Source organism: Hyposmocoma kahamanoa, unplaced genomic scaffold (assembly GCF_003589595.1).
Source record: "Hyposmocoma kahamanoa isolate Upper Pololo Valley unplaced genomic scaffold, ASM358959v1 88, whole genome shotgun sequence".
Lineage (NCBI taxonomy): Eukaryota > Metazoa > Arthropoda > Insecta > Lepidoptera > Cosmopterigidae > Hyposmocoma > Hyposmocoma kahamanoa.
The window spans coordinates 10,702,826-10,722,524 of NW_020654466.1; the positions used below are offsets into that span (position 1 = coordinate 10,702,826).

The window sequence follows — 19,699 nt, forward strand, 5'->3', positions numbered from 1 at the left end:
TTGGCAAGTTATGATTTTTTATTTTTTATTGCAATTTCAATCAATGTGCTGCCGTCTAGCGGTCAATGGTTGAACGACGGTGAATTCGAGATGTTCACTTAGTTCTCCAAAAGAAGCAACCTCAAAAAAAAATTATTACGGTAAACGGAAAAATCAAAAATTTAATAAAATTAAATATAATAAGGGTTAACCATGATATGAAACACCACCATGGATAATATTACAAGTGCGATTATCGTTATTGCTCTCCTAAGTAACAAAATAAGGCATTTTCCCACGATTTTGCGAGATATAATTGGAGGTTTTGCGAGATATAATTGACACGACCATAAAGTACAAAGCAAAACTGGCAGACTGAGCTCGAGTATGTGAAACTCCACGTACTGTTGGCGCACATGTCACGGCCATAAATCGTTCATTGATCTTTAGTTACATTACATAAATACAAATTTCAATCAAAAAGCTGGAATACTTTTAAACTTTTCTGTTAAATACGTAAAAAGGCTCTCCGAACCAAAAGGTCTGCTAGTGGGTCAAGTATCTTAGGACATCGACAGTACATCCAGGTGTAGTCAACCATACTTTGTATGACTACACTCAGCAGACCCCATGAGAATGCCTGCGGAATCCAAAGGAGAGGAATATTTTCGTTCAGCTCTGTGAAAGTGTATAGATAACACACCTTATAAAACTTGAACATACATGATACAAGATATTTGAATTGGATGTTCGATACAATGCGGTTGTTTTTCATAATAAGTCGAACAATGGGAGCGGTGTATTCTACAAACATTGCCTTTAACATTTTATACATAAGGGTTCCGAATATAATAAAGACCAGGTTGTATGTAACATAAAAAGGTTAGAGTCTTTAAATAACAAATGTCAGTTAAAAATAAACATTTGAAGAAATAAATATTACCAAATAGTCCTAAAAATTCTTATGTAACCTAAAATTATGAGATCGCAAATTTGGCGTGTTTTTATTATTAGCAAGCAAGTTCCTACAAATACTAAAAAAACCATATTAGGAACACTAGTATATTTTTAGACTAAGGCCTTTAAGGAATTTGTTGCGTAAGTGATCGGCGTCGGCACCGCATGGGTCTGAGATCCCTGGAATTTTGTCACACTTGCACCATTATTACGCATCAAAGAAATATCCCAAAATTTTTATAATGCGTTAAGTTCCCAAACCGTCACACGCTGCAATACAGGTAAGGGCCTGATAAATCACTTACAAAAAATTCAAATACAAATAAGCAAGTGCGTACTCGTAAAAACGCCATTTACGTTTGGCGATCAACTTACACGTGATGATAAGATTACACACGTGTTGCTCTCAGAAACGCGTACCTACAGACTTTACTATTAATAGTTTGTTAATTACGAATGCAGGTCGTTAGGACAAATTGATTTGATATAAATATAATGAACAGACAGGCGAACACTTGCGTAGAATGCTGTGAATAGAGGATGAATAATCTCAGTACAGAGTACTAATAAAACCGACTTCAAAAGTCATTCATCCCCTAGTTTGCCACCCTTAGTATTCCACATATTTTCTTAACATTTCAATGGAACCACTACTGGCGTACCCTCTTTCCAACAAAAAAGAATCATCAAAATCGGTTCACAAGTTATCGCGCTCTGACAATAAGTGTAGGTACCTACCTATAAACTAAAAATGTAGGTACCGATATTCTAAATCTATGGGTTAGGATCATTGACTTTATGGTTAGAATGACAACTTCTTTCATATCACAGTAGAGCCTTCACTTATTTTAAGTATGATATTTATTTATACTTTTAATTGTAATTTCTCAGATATAATTCTATTGTGGGACGAGCTTTATGTTAAAAATGTTGTTACTATGCGACGTGAGTCGTTTGTTCGTAGGATAGTGGTTGTAATTTTTTCATCCATTCCGCTGAACCCTAAAGAGGATGAGTAAAAAAACTTAATTGTGTGCTCCTGCGCACCGGTTCTGCCTGATCGAGTCATCCGTCTGCCGCCGGCGCGCGAGCACCATTCGGTTCCAACGAAATCATTATTCAGAAATCGATTTTTACTATTCAACTTTTTACTATTATACTTTAAATCATTTTTACACACTGCAGTGCGTCGTTACATGCGGTTAGTTTTCAATAAATTTGATATATAATTTGAAAAATTTAGTGATATTGTTGACGAGAATAGGCCAAGTTATGGTGAAAGTAGTTGTGTGATTAGTGTTGTGTGAATAGATTGAGTGTATGACAGGTAGACGCAAAGAATTAAAAGGTGCGTGTCGTGTCTACTGATAAGCAAAAGTAAGTAGTTTTCTCGCGCTAACTTGCTAGTTGTGATAATCTGATAACCGAAAAATCCTTGTATTAAAACTTTTAATATATATAGTTCTAAGACTTGAGTTTACGGATATTGGGATTGAACCCCAGACATTGTATGAAATAGGAAAAAATAAAAATATATACTTTAATCCATAACATACTTTAAAAAATCCAGAAAAAATGGCGACATAAATGGCATTGTATTAAGCTATATTATAGCTTAATTCAATACTAATTATATCGCCAAATGTGGAATTTTAATGTTTATTTTTCTGCATTTGTTATAACTTAATTCAGTGTCATTAATGTCGCCAATTCTTAATACTTTCACAGCACTAAAAATGGTACAAAACATCCAGGAAAACCAGTCCAAATATTAAAATTAACTTTTTTTGGAAATAGAAAAGAGTCATCGGATAGTAATGAGAAAGTTTGTTTACGTATTAATAATTAAGGTTCACACCGCAAAGAACTGATCCATGTCATGAGCACTTTTACCTTGTTTTGCGAATTTTTAAAGGATCAATTACAACATTATTTATTTCTTACTTTAGTTCTAACGATGAATCATTCATTCATGATTTAATTTTAATTTAAATTCATTATTTAAAATTGTTGCTGCAATCATTGTGTTTGATACGCTCAGATCATCGAGTATATATCTGGTTATATACTCGATGGCTCAGTTGGATACGAATTAATTATCATCTTAAGCAAATAGTTGACATCAAACATTATTTTCAAGACAAACAATACCTAAGTATTTTAAATAGAAAACTACAGTGAGATTCGGACATATGAACTAAACTAACGGACAATTCACGAGTTTTTGTGAAAGTTTTGCTCGATATCGTTAGAACTAGCCCGTAGTCTGACCGAAGTATTTTACAAATTCAGTATAATTGAATGGAATAACTAAATGTTACATTTCATCGCAATCATTTACTTTCGTTACGAATTTGAAGTCTTAACAGTTGTATAACAAAATAAAATAAATAACAATGTTACTGCACAGAATATGTACATCTCGGAACATTTGTTCCATGAACAAATTATTTTTATTATCTTACCTAATTTACCCACTACTCACGTAATATTTAACAGGTGACGCAAACAATAAATATTGGTCGATAAATTCAGGTAAAGACTTCTACTTTTATTTATTCACTCGTACGAGTAATCCAATGGGCAAACGGTGATAATTTAAGGTTGTAGTTTATATTATGTCTGGCCTGCAACGCCATGTACGGACAACGGGACGTCTTCTTACACTTCATATTTAAATTGAACTTTATGCCACTTACGGTAAGATAGTACATAGTCCAAAGCAAAGTCCAAATCTGATTTCATAAGTGATACCATTAAAGATTTTTTCACTCAGAGCTTTAAATCGCAAGTATCAGAGGAGCAGTTAAAAGTTTCATGTGCTTGTGATTTCGGCAGCACTCTTATCCTTTAAAACCGAAACGCAGTACTGATCACATTACTGCTTGTCGGCAGAAATGGTATGGTGGCAGCACTTCCCTAGGCAAACTCTTTCACAAAGCTGCTACTACATTGCTCTGATTCCAAAGTAAGAAATTAAAGTACTTGTGTTATGCAAATCGGAAACGACGACGGTATTACAGACACCGAAACTCGAAGGAATTTAGAAAATTTTGTTTCTACATTGACTCAGTCTTGGATCGAATCTGGAACCTCAGAAATGGTTACACAATAAAAACCGGTGTCGTCAAAAAGGTACCCATTAAATTGATTTCTTTGAATAGGTCTATTTATATTATTTGATTACTTCGACCTTACTATTACCTATTACAATTTCTCAGGTGGCAACGTATTGTTTTATTGAAGTGCATCTTGTGATTACCTTCATATGGCATTATTTTAATCCGCAGTTCCGGCTTCAATAATTCCATTATTAATTATACTTATGTCTATATACAGATGCAAACCATAATCTTAAGATCTTATCCTTGAAGCTATCTCAAGTTTTACAGCGATCTTGGTGGTTCTTGAAAACCATTGGCAATTAATAAACATTTCTTAAGATGGTCTTATTATATTGGTGATAAAGTCATCTCGCATGAGAACAAGAACTGTGTCAAATACTTCCAAATATAAAACATGCTCTAACATTATGATTCATACGATACGGGGATTTTGTTAAAACAAATAACCAATTACCTCTCAGTAAATAGCATAATTACGTATTCTCTAACCGCATATAAAAACTGTTACCTACAACTACAATAAGGAAAAATAATTTCGAATTCAACTTTTATAACATCTTCGTTTATTCCTACACGTGCGTGTGCAACAGATAAACATTTACAGCAAAAAAATATATTCAGTTAATAGTGTCTGGTGGGTAACTGAAGATCTTCAAGACGATTACAATTTTCAAAGTCATACAAGTCAAGTGAATGGCAAATTTCTCCACCGCAGAAGTGGTCGTTGTGGTTGACCGAGCAATTAATAAGCTATTCTAGGTAGTAAAATTTTCGTCCTTCTTGACAGGCTAAGGCGTCTAATCCATATTACCAATAACCTGTCGAAAACTCTGACAGTCGTATCACGTCATATTCTGAATGATGATAATTTTTTGATTCCACTATTACGCAAATACAGAAATTTATTACACAAATAATCTAAAATGCACGTACGTTCACCATACAGGGTGCCAAGTTGCTACAGCCGTATACACTTAAAAATTTTGAGTTAACCAATGAAATAATAAAAAAACATAATTAAAAATGTAAAATTACAGCAATAATAATTTTTTTTAGTCGTTACACTTTTCATAAAAAAATATTTTTTAGTTTATTACGATTGAGTTTCTTTAATTATTTGTTACTTGTTTAAACTGACAGCTCTATAGCCAATACTCAATATAATAAAAATATAAGCAACAATAAATTAAAGAGAGAGATGACTCTATAATATTTATTAAAGCATTACCTCTCTCTAAAAAGTCCTGTTAGTCTAAGTCTGACAAAATCTGTGAAATCTTGGAATTGTTACATTAAGTGTACAGTTTATATAACGTTTTAAGATTGTAATGTTTTAAGATTGTTATTTTTTATTACTTACTTTTATCGTAGTTTTACCTTGTAAACAGAGCTCAATAAAAAACAAAAAGTAAAAACGCTACTTTTGACACTCTCAATTGCAAACATATGACTTAGCGATAAATGCTTAATCAGTCCCGAAGGACGAAAAATTTGCTGATTTTTATTAAAAAATCAGTAACTTACAATGCCTACTATTAGAGGTTATTGTTCTTTGTTTTATGTATTACCTATAGAGCGTCCGCTGTATTTTTTTTTTTAATTTGAGATGAAAAACTATTTACGACAAACGACTCTGAAATTACCACTCACCCTCTTGTAATAATCTGATTAGCTAATAGTAACAAAAATAATCAATTGTAAAAAACGTTGTAAATAACGTGTACACCATGTGTAAATTCACTCGTTATTTTTCGGAAATCCATGGTAATAAAAAAGAAATAATTTACTTTGCAACTCCGCGAATCCAGGCCTAATTACTTTCATTTTCAAAAACAGTTGTAATTACATACAAACAGTTTGTAGTAATAAAAAGGTTTAAATCAATTTTTAAGCTCCTTACATTGTAAGTACTCAACAGTACGCTTCGAAAGGTCACCCAAGACCTATAATTATATAAATCCAAGTTAAACGACTACAGCTACGGCTTTAAAAATATAATACACTTTGTTACCAAACTGTAAAGAATATTTCGCGTAATGATACCATCATACAACGGAACTACTTTTTTGTGATATCTTGTGGGCATTTAGTTCAAGGCTGTTGACTCATGATTTTGATAATAAAGATTTTTTATTGTTTATTTTAATGCCGATGAATACTAAACATCACAAAAAGACTTACCCACTAATATGTATAGGACATATGTATAGGACTAGCTAACAAGTATACCCGCAGAAGGTGATTCCAATTCATAAATACGAACAAGTATTAATTACAATGGGCATCCCTTTAAAGTTTTTTCATATACATAATTTCTTGTTCCACAACAATTATGTATATGATGAATTACACGGTAAACCACTAATTATTTCACGTGGTTTCTGAGGGATACCCTCGAAAAGTTACACACTTAAAATCGGAGAAATGATAATGATAAATTCATGAAAAAAATTTATTTTATTAACTGCCTCCGCGGCCGAACAGCTACCATGCCGGACTGCCACGCAGAGGTCCCAGGTGCGATTCTCGGACCGGGAGAAATATTTGTATGGCCTACATTTATTTCTCTCGTGAGTTTGGCTATGGTTTGGCTATAATTTGTGGTTGTCTATGTGTGTGTCTATGGCACCCGCGACACTGGGTTTCCCTAGTGCGGGGCTATATTGTTGAGTGTGGGCGTTATCAAATTTATATGCAGTAAGTGTGGTTTACAGAGAAGTAATATACATACTTATAATAAAAGATTCTCACACCTAGCTGGTCACATCATGCAAATTTATATTAAATTTAATATTACTGTTTATGAAATTAAAATATTTTAACTATCACTTTACATTTTACATATCTACAACATATTTTTAAGGTTAAAGTATTCTTGAACGGATTATAAGCAATAGTCAGACAACCATGGGATAACCTAATAAAATTAAAACAACCGACAACAAAACCGACTCGTGTAGCCAAAATATATCTCAAAGTATGTCGAGAGAAAACTGCCTTGAATCGGAGAAATAGCAAAATCAACCATTAAAGTAATTGCTCCTAAATTAAAGTTAGGCGCTATTTATAAAAATGAATCTTCATGCGAACAGCCACCCTTCAAAGTGGATGATTTTCTTCAAAATGAAATGGGACCACTATGGAAGTACCCCCTTTCCAACAAAAAATGAATCATGAAAATCGGTTCACAAATACCGGAGTTATCGCGTAACATACATACAAAAAAAAAAGAAAAAAAAAAGAACATACAGTCGAATTGAGAACCTCCTCCTTTTTTGAAGTCGGTTAAAAATTGTCTTCAACATTTGTTTGCACGTGTGTATACGCAGACATACATATATCTGTGTATAGCACACAGGTGTGAACGAGAACATTCCGTAGGTGTCAAGTGGTGGGAAGGATAATTTTGTATAGAAATATGTCTGTGTGTATGACAAATATAATTACGTGATTTAGATACGAAAAATAGTTTCATTTACTAAAATATAATATTAGGATCCCTCATCTTTACCATGTAGATGCCCAGTTTAGTAGTAAGGTGGCCTACTATGAGCTTGTAAGCAGCCAGGCAAGTTCCATGCAAGTGACTTGGCGTGGTAAAACTGAATTGCTTAAAATCGTATCATGACCTACTCAAAGTTGAACGCGAATGGCATGACAGGATGATGAGTTTTACTTTTTAAACGTTAATTATTGTTTCTGGCTGACTAGCTGACATCTAACAAAAGCGAGATGGAACTACGTACAGGTGTACTAATTTTTTTTTCCATCCTCTAAGACTAAATCATATGAAAGAAATAGACAGATGTACTATCCTGGGAGCCTTCAAGCACTATTAATCGATTGTGTTCAAAATGAGAATAATTATATTTTTTTATTAATTTTATTATTGATTGTACTTATTACGTTGTTTTGTAATATCGGCAACTTTTCAATCATACTTTACAATTTGTCGCACGACAAAATTACAAGTCATGTCTAGTCATTATCATTGAAATTAATAAGGTGAGTTTGTAATTTGATAACATAATTGGAACGTATCTTGTATTCATACATTTTCATTGATTGCATTAAAGTCAAATTTGGCACTATTTAAAAGTTATTTTACGATTTTCGGACAATAAAATTATTAAAATGATTAAAATTTCATTTAAAAATTGCAATAACATTAATGCCAATAATTTGTCAACAATACTTTAAAGATTGGAAACTCGAACTAAAATTGTCAATAAACGCTCAATAATTAATAGTATTTATTTATTGGCTCTATAGCTTATCAAGATAACAAATAATTATTAAATTAAAAATGTAGTAAAACTTAAACGAAATTTTTTTTAAATGTAACAAAATCTAAAAAAGTTAGTCACGGAGCAACTTTTTTTGAATTGCTGCAAATGGCACTTCATGGTACCATTTTGCTATGAAAGAAAAGGTGAATGGATTTCGAATGGGGAACGTAACCTGCATGGACAATGAATTGTTTTTGGGAGGTCATAGTACGAATTTGACAGGCAATCCAACTTACAGGCCTTAATAAGATTGCTAGTAGTAGGTCCCCAGGACCTCAAGTACAATTTATGTGTGTGTCGTTAAAAGTAAATAAATTCTTGACACTAACTACATCTGCTTGTGATTAGTTATGGCGGATATCAACAAAATACAAACCAAAAAACATTCACCATTTGGTCAAAATGTGAGCTGGAAAATCCCTCTTCCTGATAAATTCGCCTTTATACATTACAATTATTTGTAACCGACTTCAAAAAAGGGGGAGGTTCCAATTCGACTGTATTTTTTTGTGTGTTTGTTACGCGATTACTCTGACACTCGAGAACCGATTTCGATGATTCTTTTTTATTTTATTTATACCTTTTTTTACTACAAAATATTACAACTCTAAGGGTGCCAATTAGGGGATTTCAATAAAACTTGGCAAATAGATGTAATTGCACATTGACTTACAAATAAATGGACGACGGGTCTAATACAAAAACCACGGAAAAAATGTCCCAAGTCAACCTATTCGAAATTTAAATTGTAATGTCATCGCAGTATCGCGCTGTCAGTCGAACAAATGAAGACTAAAGCGGAGTGTCGCGCTCTGTATACGATTTTAGCGCCTTAACAAGTGCGGACACTTTTTAGCGCGGACCCGACGTCCATATAATTGTAAGTCAATGTAATTGCACAAATTTTTGAGGTCGGTTTTTTTTTAATAAAAAAGTTATAAAGCACAGATGCATAGAGTAATACAACAAAAGTTCTGAAGTATATATATATATACGCATAGCCAATATGATAAGCTAAGGCATACGACTCCCCGCAGAGAAATGAACGTCGAAATGTATTGAATGTTTCCTGTGCAATGGATCGCAAGTTACTGTTGCCTAGGGCAACATCATTATTCGATACAATTGTCCATTGACCTCACTTCCTGGTACTACCCTAACTATAGTATTATTGAATAGCATCCTAACTAATAAATATTATAAATGCGAAGGTGATATAGTTTGTTTTAACGACTTACACACAAAAGTTATTTGATCAATCATTACAATAATTTGGTGGCTTAATTGGTTGCTTATGTCTATCTTGCAACTAACACTACTCTAGTAATTATATTTTTTAGAAAACAAAAGTGCGATTTTGTAGTTACCATTTTATAAAAATATATTTTTTTATGAATACAATAACTCACTTACCCCTCTTCATTATATGTATATAAAATGTAATACTTAAGTATTATTTGTTTGACCTAATAAGAGAAAAAAAAAATTTAAAACGTCCAATTTTTTATTTCTAAAATGTGTATTACATTTATTTACTCAGGCTTTAAATTAAATAAAACAGTCAGCGCGAATATAATTTAAGTTCACGTGTAAATTGTAGTACGTGATAGTGACAATGTTGCGTAAACATAAAACGTTATTAGCTGTAATTCATTTGCACCTTCCTATAATACACAATGCCAAGAAAATTATCGTTAATAACGAGTTTTTTAGATAGCGTAATAGCTCGAGCAATATTAATGAATGAATGAATGAATGAAATATTCTTTATTGCACATAAAATTACAGTTAAAATACAATAAAGTAACTTAGGTACAACGATAGTAAAATAATGTGCAACAGGCGGTCTTATTGCTATATAGCAATTTCTTCCAAGCAACCTTAGGATAGAAATTTGGGATATGCAAAAGGGGTGCAACCAAACAATATCATTATAAGTACACTACACAATAATTATTAATAAACTCATATATGTAGATAGAAATATCCATACTAATATTATTAATACATAACAATACATAAATATAGGAAAAGAAACTATTTTTTCGGATTTAAATCGCGTATATTTGTTTTTTCAAACAAACCGACGACGTTTGGGGCCCTTTACAGGTCCCATGGTCACGGTTGACAGAATGTCTGACAGACTGTCAACCGTGACCATAGTTTCATTTCCTATGTGTAACAATCGAGAAAACCTAAGAACTCGATAAATACATAAATAATAATATCAAATGATTAAATACTTTAAAAGGAAAAATAAAAATGAGTTAGATTATTAGATATTAGATTAGATAGATATAGATATTAGATTATTGAAATCAACACAAGGTAAAAAACATGTAAAAAACCTAATAATCTAATAAATCGTCAACTAAGAATTTGGCGCTAAGCGTTCTTCAAAGAAAATGAATATGATGTGTAGCAGCAACAGAGCTCGTTGTGAAAGAGTTCGTCCAGGGCTTATACTGCCACCTTACCTATTTCTGCTGCCAACTTGTAATGTGAGCCATCTATATGCTCCTTGGCGAAACTAACAGTTGACACTGGACTATGGTTCCGAATTCACAACGTGACTATCAAGACTCAGCTTGTTTTATTTATTTTTCTTCATGAAAATGCGGAATAATAATTGAAAACAACGTAATTTTAATAAATTTCATTAATACATACTTTCCTTTTTTTTTTGGCAGTTATAATTCTCTTAATGTAAATAATATTAAGTACTTTAACATGCTACGATAACACGATTCGGAACATCAAAAAAGAAAGAGATAGCATATACAATTCGTATAGCGTTATTTCTTTCCTACTTTTAGTAAGGAATAGACAATACTGGGGAATCATTCGTTCTTTCAGTCACTTTAGCAATAATAATTAACAACATTTCATTTTTTTTTAAAACCACTAGTTACTACTGCAAAACTAAAGGACATGTTTTTTTTATTTTGTCTAATTTTTAGTTTAAGTATTTTATTTTTATTTTTGAAAAAAAATTGGTTGTTCCAAAACGTCGTACCTTGAAGGATTTCTGGAAGTGTCTGTCGTAGTCAAAGGTATTTAAAAAAATAAGTGAAATGTCATAAGATAAGGAACGAGTACAGGAGATTCGCTCTGGACCTTTTGGAGGGAAAAGTGTCGTTTTTATTTTGACTTTCAATTATTTTGTGAAATCTAGTTTAAAGTGGAATAGGATAGTGCTATTGTGCCTTAATCGAAGATTAAAACGCGAAATTATACGAATCTCGAACTAAAATACCCGTATCGGCCCGTTCTAAGGAATCCTGAGTCAATCCAAGCACGCGGCCTCAAATTGCCTATCCTCTTTGTGGCGGCTATATTTACAGAAACATAATTCAACTTCATGTACCAAAAAAGAATAATGTACCAAGACTTGGCTGTATGGTGTAAAACCTTTGCCTTTACCTTTATGGAAAGAAGAAAAAAAAAGGAACGAGTACAGGATTCGCTCCTGACCTTTTGGAGGGAAAAGTGTCGTTTTTATTTTGACTTTCAATTATTTTGTGAAATCTAGTTTAACGTGGAATAGGATAGTGCTATTGGGCCTTAATCGAAGTTTAAAACGCGAAATTATACGAATCTCGAACTAAAATACCCGTATCGGCCCGTTCTAAGGAATCCCGAGTCAATCCAAGCACGCCGCCTCAAATTGCCTATCCTCTTTGTGGCGGCCATATTTACAGAAATATAATTCAACGTCATGTACCAAAAAAGAATAATGTACCAAGACTTGGCTGTATGGTGTAAAACCTTTGCCTTTTCCTTTATGGAAAGAAGAAGAAAAAAAAGGAATGAGTACATCAGAGGAAGTTTGAAAGCGGCACCAGGGACGGAAAAGATGAGGAGTAATAGGTTAGCGTGGTATGGACATGTCATGCGGAGGGAAGACTGTCAAGTGACGAGAAGAGTGCTAGGTATGAATGTGGAGGGATATAAGGGGAAAGGAAGGCCAAAGAAAAGATGCATGGATTGTGGATAAGAAAAGTGTGAGTATAAAAATGACGGCCAGCAGGGGAGAGTGGAAGAAAAATACATGTTGTGCCGACCCCACCTCGCGTGGGATAAGGACAGGAAGAAGAAGAAAAAGTGACAGAAATGTCATATTACTTATTTTGTTTGTGGATAGCGAGTGGGTGCCACTATCAGGATTGTTTACTTGCGATTCTTGTGAAATTACATGAAAACATGAAACTTGGGGACGGATTTGTTGTGGCAAACATCTGAAATCTTCCGGTAGATTTAGATTTGATGATGCTGTTGCAGTACATGCGAAAAAACTACTCGTAAAACATTGTAAATGCGCTGGGCCCAAATGCTGGTTTCATCGAGGGATTCCTACGTAAAATTCTGTATTGGGTATGTGCAATTAAAAAGAGAGAATGCTATTTGTAATACAATGATAATACATAATAATGTACAAGGTATTGATTATAGTATAAACTTGTAATATATAATTTTGTGTTAATACTACTGGAAATAAACGAATATAAATATAATATGTAATTAATAAACAACACTTTTTTTCAAGATACTCAATTAGCCAGTATAATTTTTAGAAAAATGTTCTGCATCAAATTCTTCGAAGATCTTATTTTGATCCAAATAAATAAAATAAAATAAAGTAAAAGTTTCTGGAAATGTATTAAAATATTACTCACATTAAGCAGCCTAGGGTTTTCCCACAGGAACTTCTATCTGTGGAATTTACTCCAGAAAATTCGTTGAACAGTGTGGATATTTTTTTAGCCCATGTCGCTGCTGATTTAGCAATAAGATTTCTCCAAATATTCCACCATTGTCCTCTAAGTCTCTCATCCAAATACTGACTCTTTTATTCAACCTAAAGACTAGTAGCAGTGCGGGATGGGATGGAATAAACAGTAAAATACCAAAAACTATTAAGAATTACATTACGCCTCCTATTATTATTCTTTTTAACAGGTGTTTGGAAGGAGTCTTTCCAAAAGCGCTAAAAAAATCGACTGTCACCCGCTGCATAAGGGAGGTAGGAGGGACTGTACCTATATGTGTAACTATCGCCCTATATCAATTTTACCTATACTATCAAAAATATTAGAAGAGATTATGAATTCAAGGTTAATTGGGTTTTTGGAAACCAAGAATCTTCTCTCAAAGTCACAATTTGGATACAGGAAGGGTAGGTCTTCTAATAATGCAGTTCATTCCCTCGTTGATTTTATTGTTAAAAAACCTGATAGTATGCAAAGATGTTAATTTTTCTAGACTTGGCTAAAGCTTTTGACACGGTCTCTCTTCGCCTACTCGTGTCAAACCTGGAAAAATTAGAAATAAGGGGCTCACAGTTACAATTCCTGCAAAGTTGCATTTCCGACAAAAATTGATGATGTTGTAAGTAGTGAATGTTCTGTGGGTTTCGGTGTGCCTCAGTGAAGTATAATCGCTCCCACTCTGTTTTTCTATTATATAAATGATATATATATGTAAGGTTAATGTCGAAAATTGCAATATTATTTCATACGCCGACGATACCACACTTATTTTTTTCGGTGACACATGGGATTCAGTATTTGCCTTCGCGCAACAGGGTTTTAACCTTATTTGTCAGTGGCTGACCCTACATATCCTAACTTTGAATGCCTCTAAATCCAAATATATGAGGCCACTGCATAGTTGCTCACTCCTGTTTTGGTTTAACCGACTTAATCTGTGATTGCCGGCGTGTACAAGATACGAAAAGCTTCAAGTATCATGACGTTACGTTGGACAGAAATTTGTGGTTTGACGAACATATAACAAATGTTGCTCATAAAGTTCGTAAACTCACTTACGTATTAAAAAGTATAAGGCATATTGGTGATCGCCAGGTTTTCAAAACGGTGTATGTAGCATTATGTCAGTCTGTAGTTAGTTATTGCATAACTGTATTGGGCAGAATACCAAAGACGCGTATATTAGAGGTCGAGAGGGGTCCCAGCGAGTCACCCTTAAAGTGGCACTTCTTAAGCCACGTCTGTTCTCAACGAGAGATCTTTACTCGGAGGCCGAAGTGTTGACCGTAAAACAGTTGTATGTTCTTTTCTTCATCTTACGATAGGTCACATAAGTGGTTTATATTCCGAAACACAGGTTTGCATTAAAGCGCCGAAATTATATGGTATGTACATAACATGGTGTCGGTAATAACATCGTTTGCTCAAAAGTTTTTCTCTTTTCAGAGCAGTAAACTATAAAACACGGCAAACAAACTACTATCTATTTATTCCAAATGTATGAGTGAGAGAGAGAGAGAGAGAGAGAGAGAGAGAGAGAGACGCACACCCTCCTCCAATAATTTGCATTTTTGAATTTTTTAATAGCTCATAATTTATTTACCTCCTGTTTATGACTCTAAGTAAACAGTAACATTAACAAATTATTAAATGATATTAAATAAGGTTTTTAGTCTTCTTCAATAAATGCTTGTTACTTCCAATACAGCAATCAGATGTTTCTGGTTTGATTTGGACATTTAAGTTGTGTTTCAGGTTGGCACATACTTCTTTTATCTGTCAGTTCTATTACTTGCAATGTGAAACTTGTGCTAGCTGTTTCTTCTGCTCCAGAATTTGATAAAATATTTCTCCATTTTGGAGCTTGTCTTCAGTTTCCCAGAAACATTTTTTGATATCCATTCATTATAACTTAGAACTCTCCTATCTAAAGGAAATTTAGAAAGGTTGGTTTTTGTTACTTCAAGGATATTACACAACAAATCCCCAGAGCGCAATGTTTATGAACTTATAAGGTTTTTAAATCGTTAAGTGCCGCCAATAACTAAGCAAACACAAAAAGCGAAAATAATCAGTTGTACCTGAAGTAAACAACTATTGAAAATTAAAAGTACGTACGTATATGAGTAGGGAGTAGGTACTTGCATTTAAATGATCTTCACAACAAAAGAGTGATTCTTTCGGAACCTTCGGCTTAGCCACAGCAACTAAAGAGGAATGGTTCTTTACTAAAGTCATAAACGTGGAAAAAATCGTTTATTTGGTGAGGTTATAACTTTATTTTTACACTTAGGGGGTCTCGATTTAAAACTTACTCGTCTTAAATTTCATTCATTTCGGCTGCCCTACGCAAAACCACGAGAAAACTTTTGAAAACTACTAAAAACTTGAAATCAATAATTATTTCTTCTTCTTTTAAATGTTATGGCCCCATCGAAGCAATCGATGGTTTCGCCAATGTTAAGTTGAGGAACACACTCGTTTTTACTTTTTTTCCGTCTACTAAGGTTTTTATTCAAAAATTGACCGGTGAATTTCACTTCACTTTTTATTTTTATGGCTCCATCAATATGAGAACTGATGATTTTGCCAATGTCACAGTTGAAAGAAAAAAAACGAAACAAAAAAAAAATTTCGCTAAGCTCTAATAGGACATTAACCGGTGTTGGTAAGTTGGACTACGGGAGTACTCAGTTGAGAATGTAAAACAAAACAGCAAAACAATATTTGTAACAATATGGGGGGAGAACACTAAAGTTAAGAGGTTGTTTATGTTAATGGGGCGGGGGAATTTTGGAGAAAGTAAGTTATAAAGTGGTTAAGCAACGATTTAGTTTTCTGTCTCTCACTGTCATAACTCATAACAGTCAACCGTTGACGTACGCACGTTCAAAAATCAATAATAAAAGAAAAAATCATAGCAAAGGAATTTAGTGTTTGAAATCCTTTGCCGTTCATTTTTGGTTACTTTTAGGTTATTTGTAAATATCACATAATTTCGTGCATAATAAATTCTGAAAAATAAATGTCGTGTGACAACCAAATCTCTAAATGGTTTCTTAATTTTTATACCATTACAAATTTGAAATGTTGTCAATGCGTCCAGCCTCTATGGATGACCAGACTGACAGGCCACATAGATGGACTAGACTGACAGGAATTCGAAATTAGACCGACTTGCTTTTGGACAAAAGACGACGACAGACCTTCCTTTTTTTTGACAAATGACAACGAGGCAGTCCTGACTAAACCTCTGACGTGAGCAGACGACATCTCCTGACTGAATTGTACAGACAGACCGTACAGGTATAGTTCAGTACTATAGGCACTTCCATATAGTTTTCTTTCTCTGATGTTATCCGAGCATTACCGCTGACTTTTTAATTGTGATTGAGTTTATCTTTGAGTTTATTTTTATATTCCGAATCACTTATTTGTAACACGAAGTATTTTGGGTTCAAAAATTTCAAAATTAGATTCACTAGCAAACCTCACGAATTAACATCTAAGTCAACCAACCCTTCTTGCTTGTTTATGTATGTTGACAATCTTATGTACGACCTTTGCTCAAACAATTTCCTTAACGTGCCAAATCCCAACACAAAGGATAACTATGTAGATACTATTAGATAAAAGGTTAGAATAGATAAAAGGGATTATGACGCTAAATCGACCTTTGTAGCCCTTGACGGTTTGAGGATTCCCTCAAATGTTAAATTCAGTGCCGGCTTTACCTATAATGCAGAGCGTGTGGCGCACACGGTAGCGGGGGCTTACGCCTTCAAAGAGTCTGTGTCGTTAATGGGCGGCCTATGGAAGTAAACGGGCTATTGTTTACCGACATAATTTATAACTGCATCGCTTGCACTCGAATTTCCGATCACTGGGGAAAATTTTATCTGTAGGTATCCCATTTTGATCGCGTGCCTACTAGAGAGCGCCAGGGTATTGCATGTACCCGGGCACTACATGGGCTAGCGCTGGCACTGATTTAATCCTGAAATCCTCTTCAAGTAATGAATATAGATGACGGAACATAACGTATTTTCTTTTATTTTTCAGTTTCTCAAAATGACCATCCGAAGTATGAGAGTCACCGATGCCCGTGATGCTACCGCGAAGCATTGTTGTCAAGGGTAAGTTTCTTTTTGTTAACTTTCCTTTGCATGTAATTATTTATCTACTTGGAATGTGCACACCATAGATAGATATAGTATCTATGGTGCACACAGATGTGGATTTATTATTGCAATTTGTAATTTTGGTGTAATTGCTATATCAAAAGTTGTAGGAGAAACAAATTTAAGCGTGCTTCACTTATTGTACGATATCGTAATTATAGTTAGTATATATTATTAGTACCTTCTTCTAGATATAGTTAGCTACATAACATTTTAAATCCTCTTTATGTTTGCTTGAGTGGATGTACCTAACCCAATTTAAATTTAGGTACATTATTTATTGTTAGATAGATAACTAACTCTTTTCTATTTTACTCTTATCGTAAGTATGATTAACTTCTTGTATCATAAAGTTTATTTATAAAGTATGACAAGTTTCTATTGGACCGTAAAAAGGTGGCACTAATGGGTGGCGTTTGCATTATTGTTTGAATTATTACTGTATTAAAATTTCGCGGAATGGCGGATGCTCAAGTCTATTTGATGACCTTTATACAGAGTTAGGAGTTTAAATTACAATTTAATTTTAAAGAAACATTATACATATAATAATATATGCCTAATAACCCAGCAGAATTTGTATAATAAGAGAGTGATTGTTGTATAGTATCGCCGAGCAATGTTATTCATGCTTTATTCATTCATTGGACACAAACGCCTTTGAAAATTATCGCCTTCAATTTATGGCAATAAATCGACCCTCTCGGACGAATCGAGGATAACGAAAAGATAACGAATACTCCTCGTAAATACAGCAGACGACATCTACAGTTATATAAACTTTTAAATTTCTTTATTGAAAAGTCTAACTTACTTCATCAGCACGGGGGCTAAATTTCACATTAAAAATATTGTCTTTGTCAGAGTATGGATGAGCAATCTTTTACATACTGGCTGGTGTGACATTGAGAGTTATTTTTTTTAGTTTATTTTGCTACCTCGTAGAACTCTCTTCAAGTCAAGTTGTATTTTTTCATGTTATATATATTTTAATAAGAACCTTTATTAAAATATTAAAATCAGTTTCCTCATTTATTAATAGAGCCGGAGAAGCTCTAAAGCTCTAAAGACTAGCAGCTTCTAAATATTGAGTGAACAGATTTAGCGCAAAGAGTGTACGAACGTGATTATGTGATATGAATCGTAGAGAGATTAATGATGAGATTAACCAAATTCCTATAAATAATACTCTAGTTGGAGAAATGAGTACAATGTCGGGGTTTGGACTTCCTGGGATTGAGAGAGAGCTACAAGGAAGTAGCAACTTTGACAGTTGGAAGTTTGATATTGAGTATATACTCGTATTAACCCATGAAGATCTATGGCAATATGTTGAGAGTCCGCCCGCTGATGATGATCCAGTTGCTAAGCGAGGTGATCAAAAAAGCACGCACAAAAATGTGTCTACTTATTGAGGACGTTTGTAAGGTACACATGTACGCAAAGCAACAACGACGTATGAGACGTGGAAGAGTCCGAAACCAGCATATGAGGACAAAGGATACGTGAGGTCCGCTTGTTCGTTACGTGGCTTAGTTGGTATAGCGTCTGCCACGGTATGCTAGAAGACGTCGGTTCAAATCCGGCCGGATCGAAGGAATATTTTCTGAGAGTTCGATCTTTGTATTAATAATTATAAACAAACTAGTGGAGTAATTTCACAAAATAAATAGCGACATCTCTCGCCAGGACCGGTAGCTGTAAAGATATCTAACTGGGAGATAAAACTTTCATAGATGGCACTACGACTAAAAAGTCGTTGAAAAAACCAAATCCAAAGACACGACAACAAAAACATAAAAAGATTCGTGAGGTCTGCTGGTACGTTCCGTGGCTTAGTTGGTATAGCGTCTGGCACGGTACGCTAGAAAACGTCGGTTCGAATCCGGCCGTATCGAGGGAATTTTTTCTGAGTGTTCGATCTTTGTAGTAATAATTATGATGATGAATTGTTAGCGGCACTGATGCTACAGGGATTACCAGAGGAGTATGAGGTTGGCATTAGAGAATACTAACATAGCATTAACCACTGATTATATTAAAACACAACTGTTACAACTAGATGAGAGCATAGTTTGCGCAGGTCCGAACACTCCAGGGCAAAGTTAGGCACTTACTTCAGTAAAAAAGTATACAGAACCTGTTCAGATGAACAAAGAAAATCGTAAAGTGTTTCGTATGTGAGGGACCACATAAAGCTTACGACTGCCCGCAGAATCCACGTCAATCCAAGACCAGTCATATGGCAACGGCACTGACTTCTGTTCTAGAAAAGAACAATGAAGATGAATGGATTTTATATTCCGGAACATAAACACATATGAGCTATAGGAGAGATTAGATGAATAATTTTATGAAAGTAGGAAGGAAGTGTGTTGCGCAAATGGAGGTAAATTATA

The 19,699-nt window shown here is 34.0% G+C and overlaps 1 protein-coding gene across 1 annotated transcript in view; it reads left to right on the top strand.

Moving 5' to 3' along the window:
• The first annotated feature begins 2,014 nt into the window (after window positions 1-2,014).
• The window catches only part of LOC113236063 (glutathione hydrolase 1 proenzyme-like), a 67,649-nt gene continuing 49,964 nt past the window's right edge, over window positions 2,015-19,699 (top strand). The window contains exons 1-2 of the mRNA XM_026472065.1: window positions 2,015-2,313; window positions 17,182-17,255. Coding sequence (XP_026327850.1) covers window positions 17,191-17,255 — 65 coding nt within the window. The 5' untranslated portion in view covers window positions 2,015-2,313; window positions 17,182-17,190. The remainder of the gene's footprint in view (window positions 2,314-17,181; window positions 17,256-19,699) is intronic.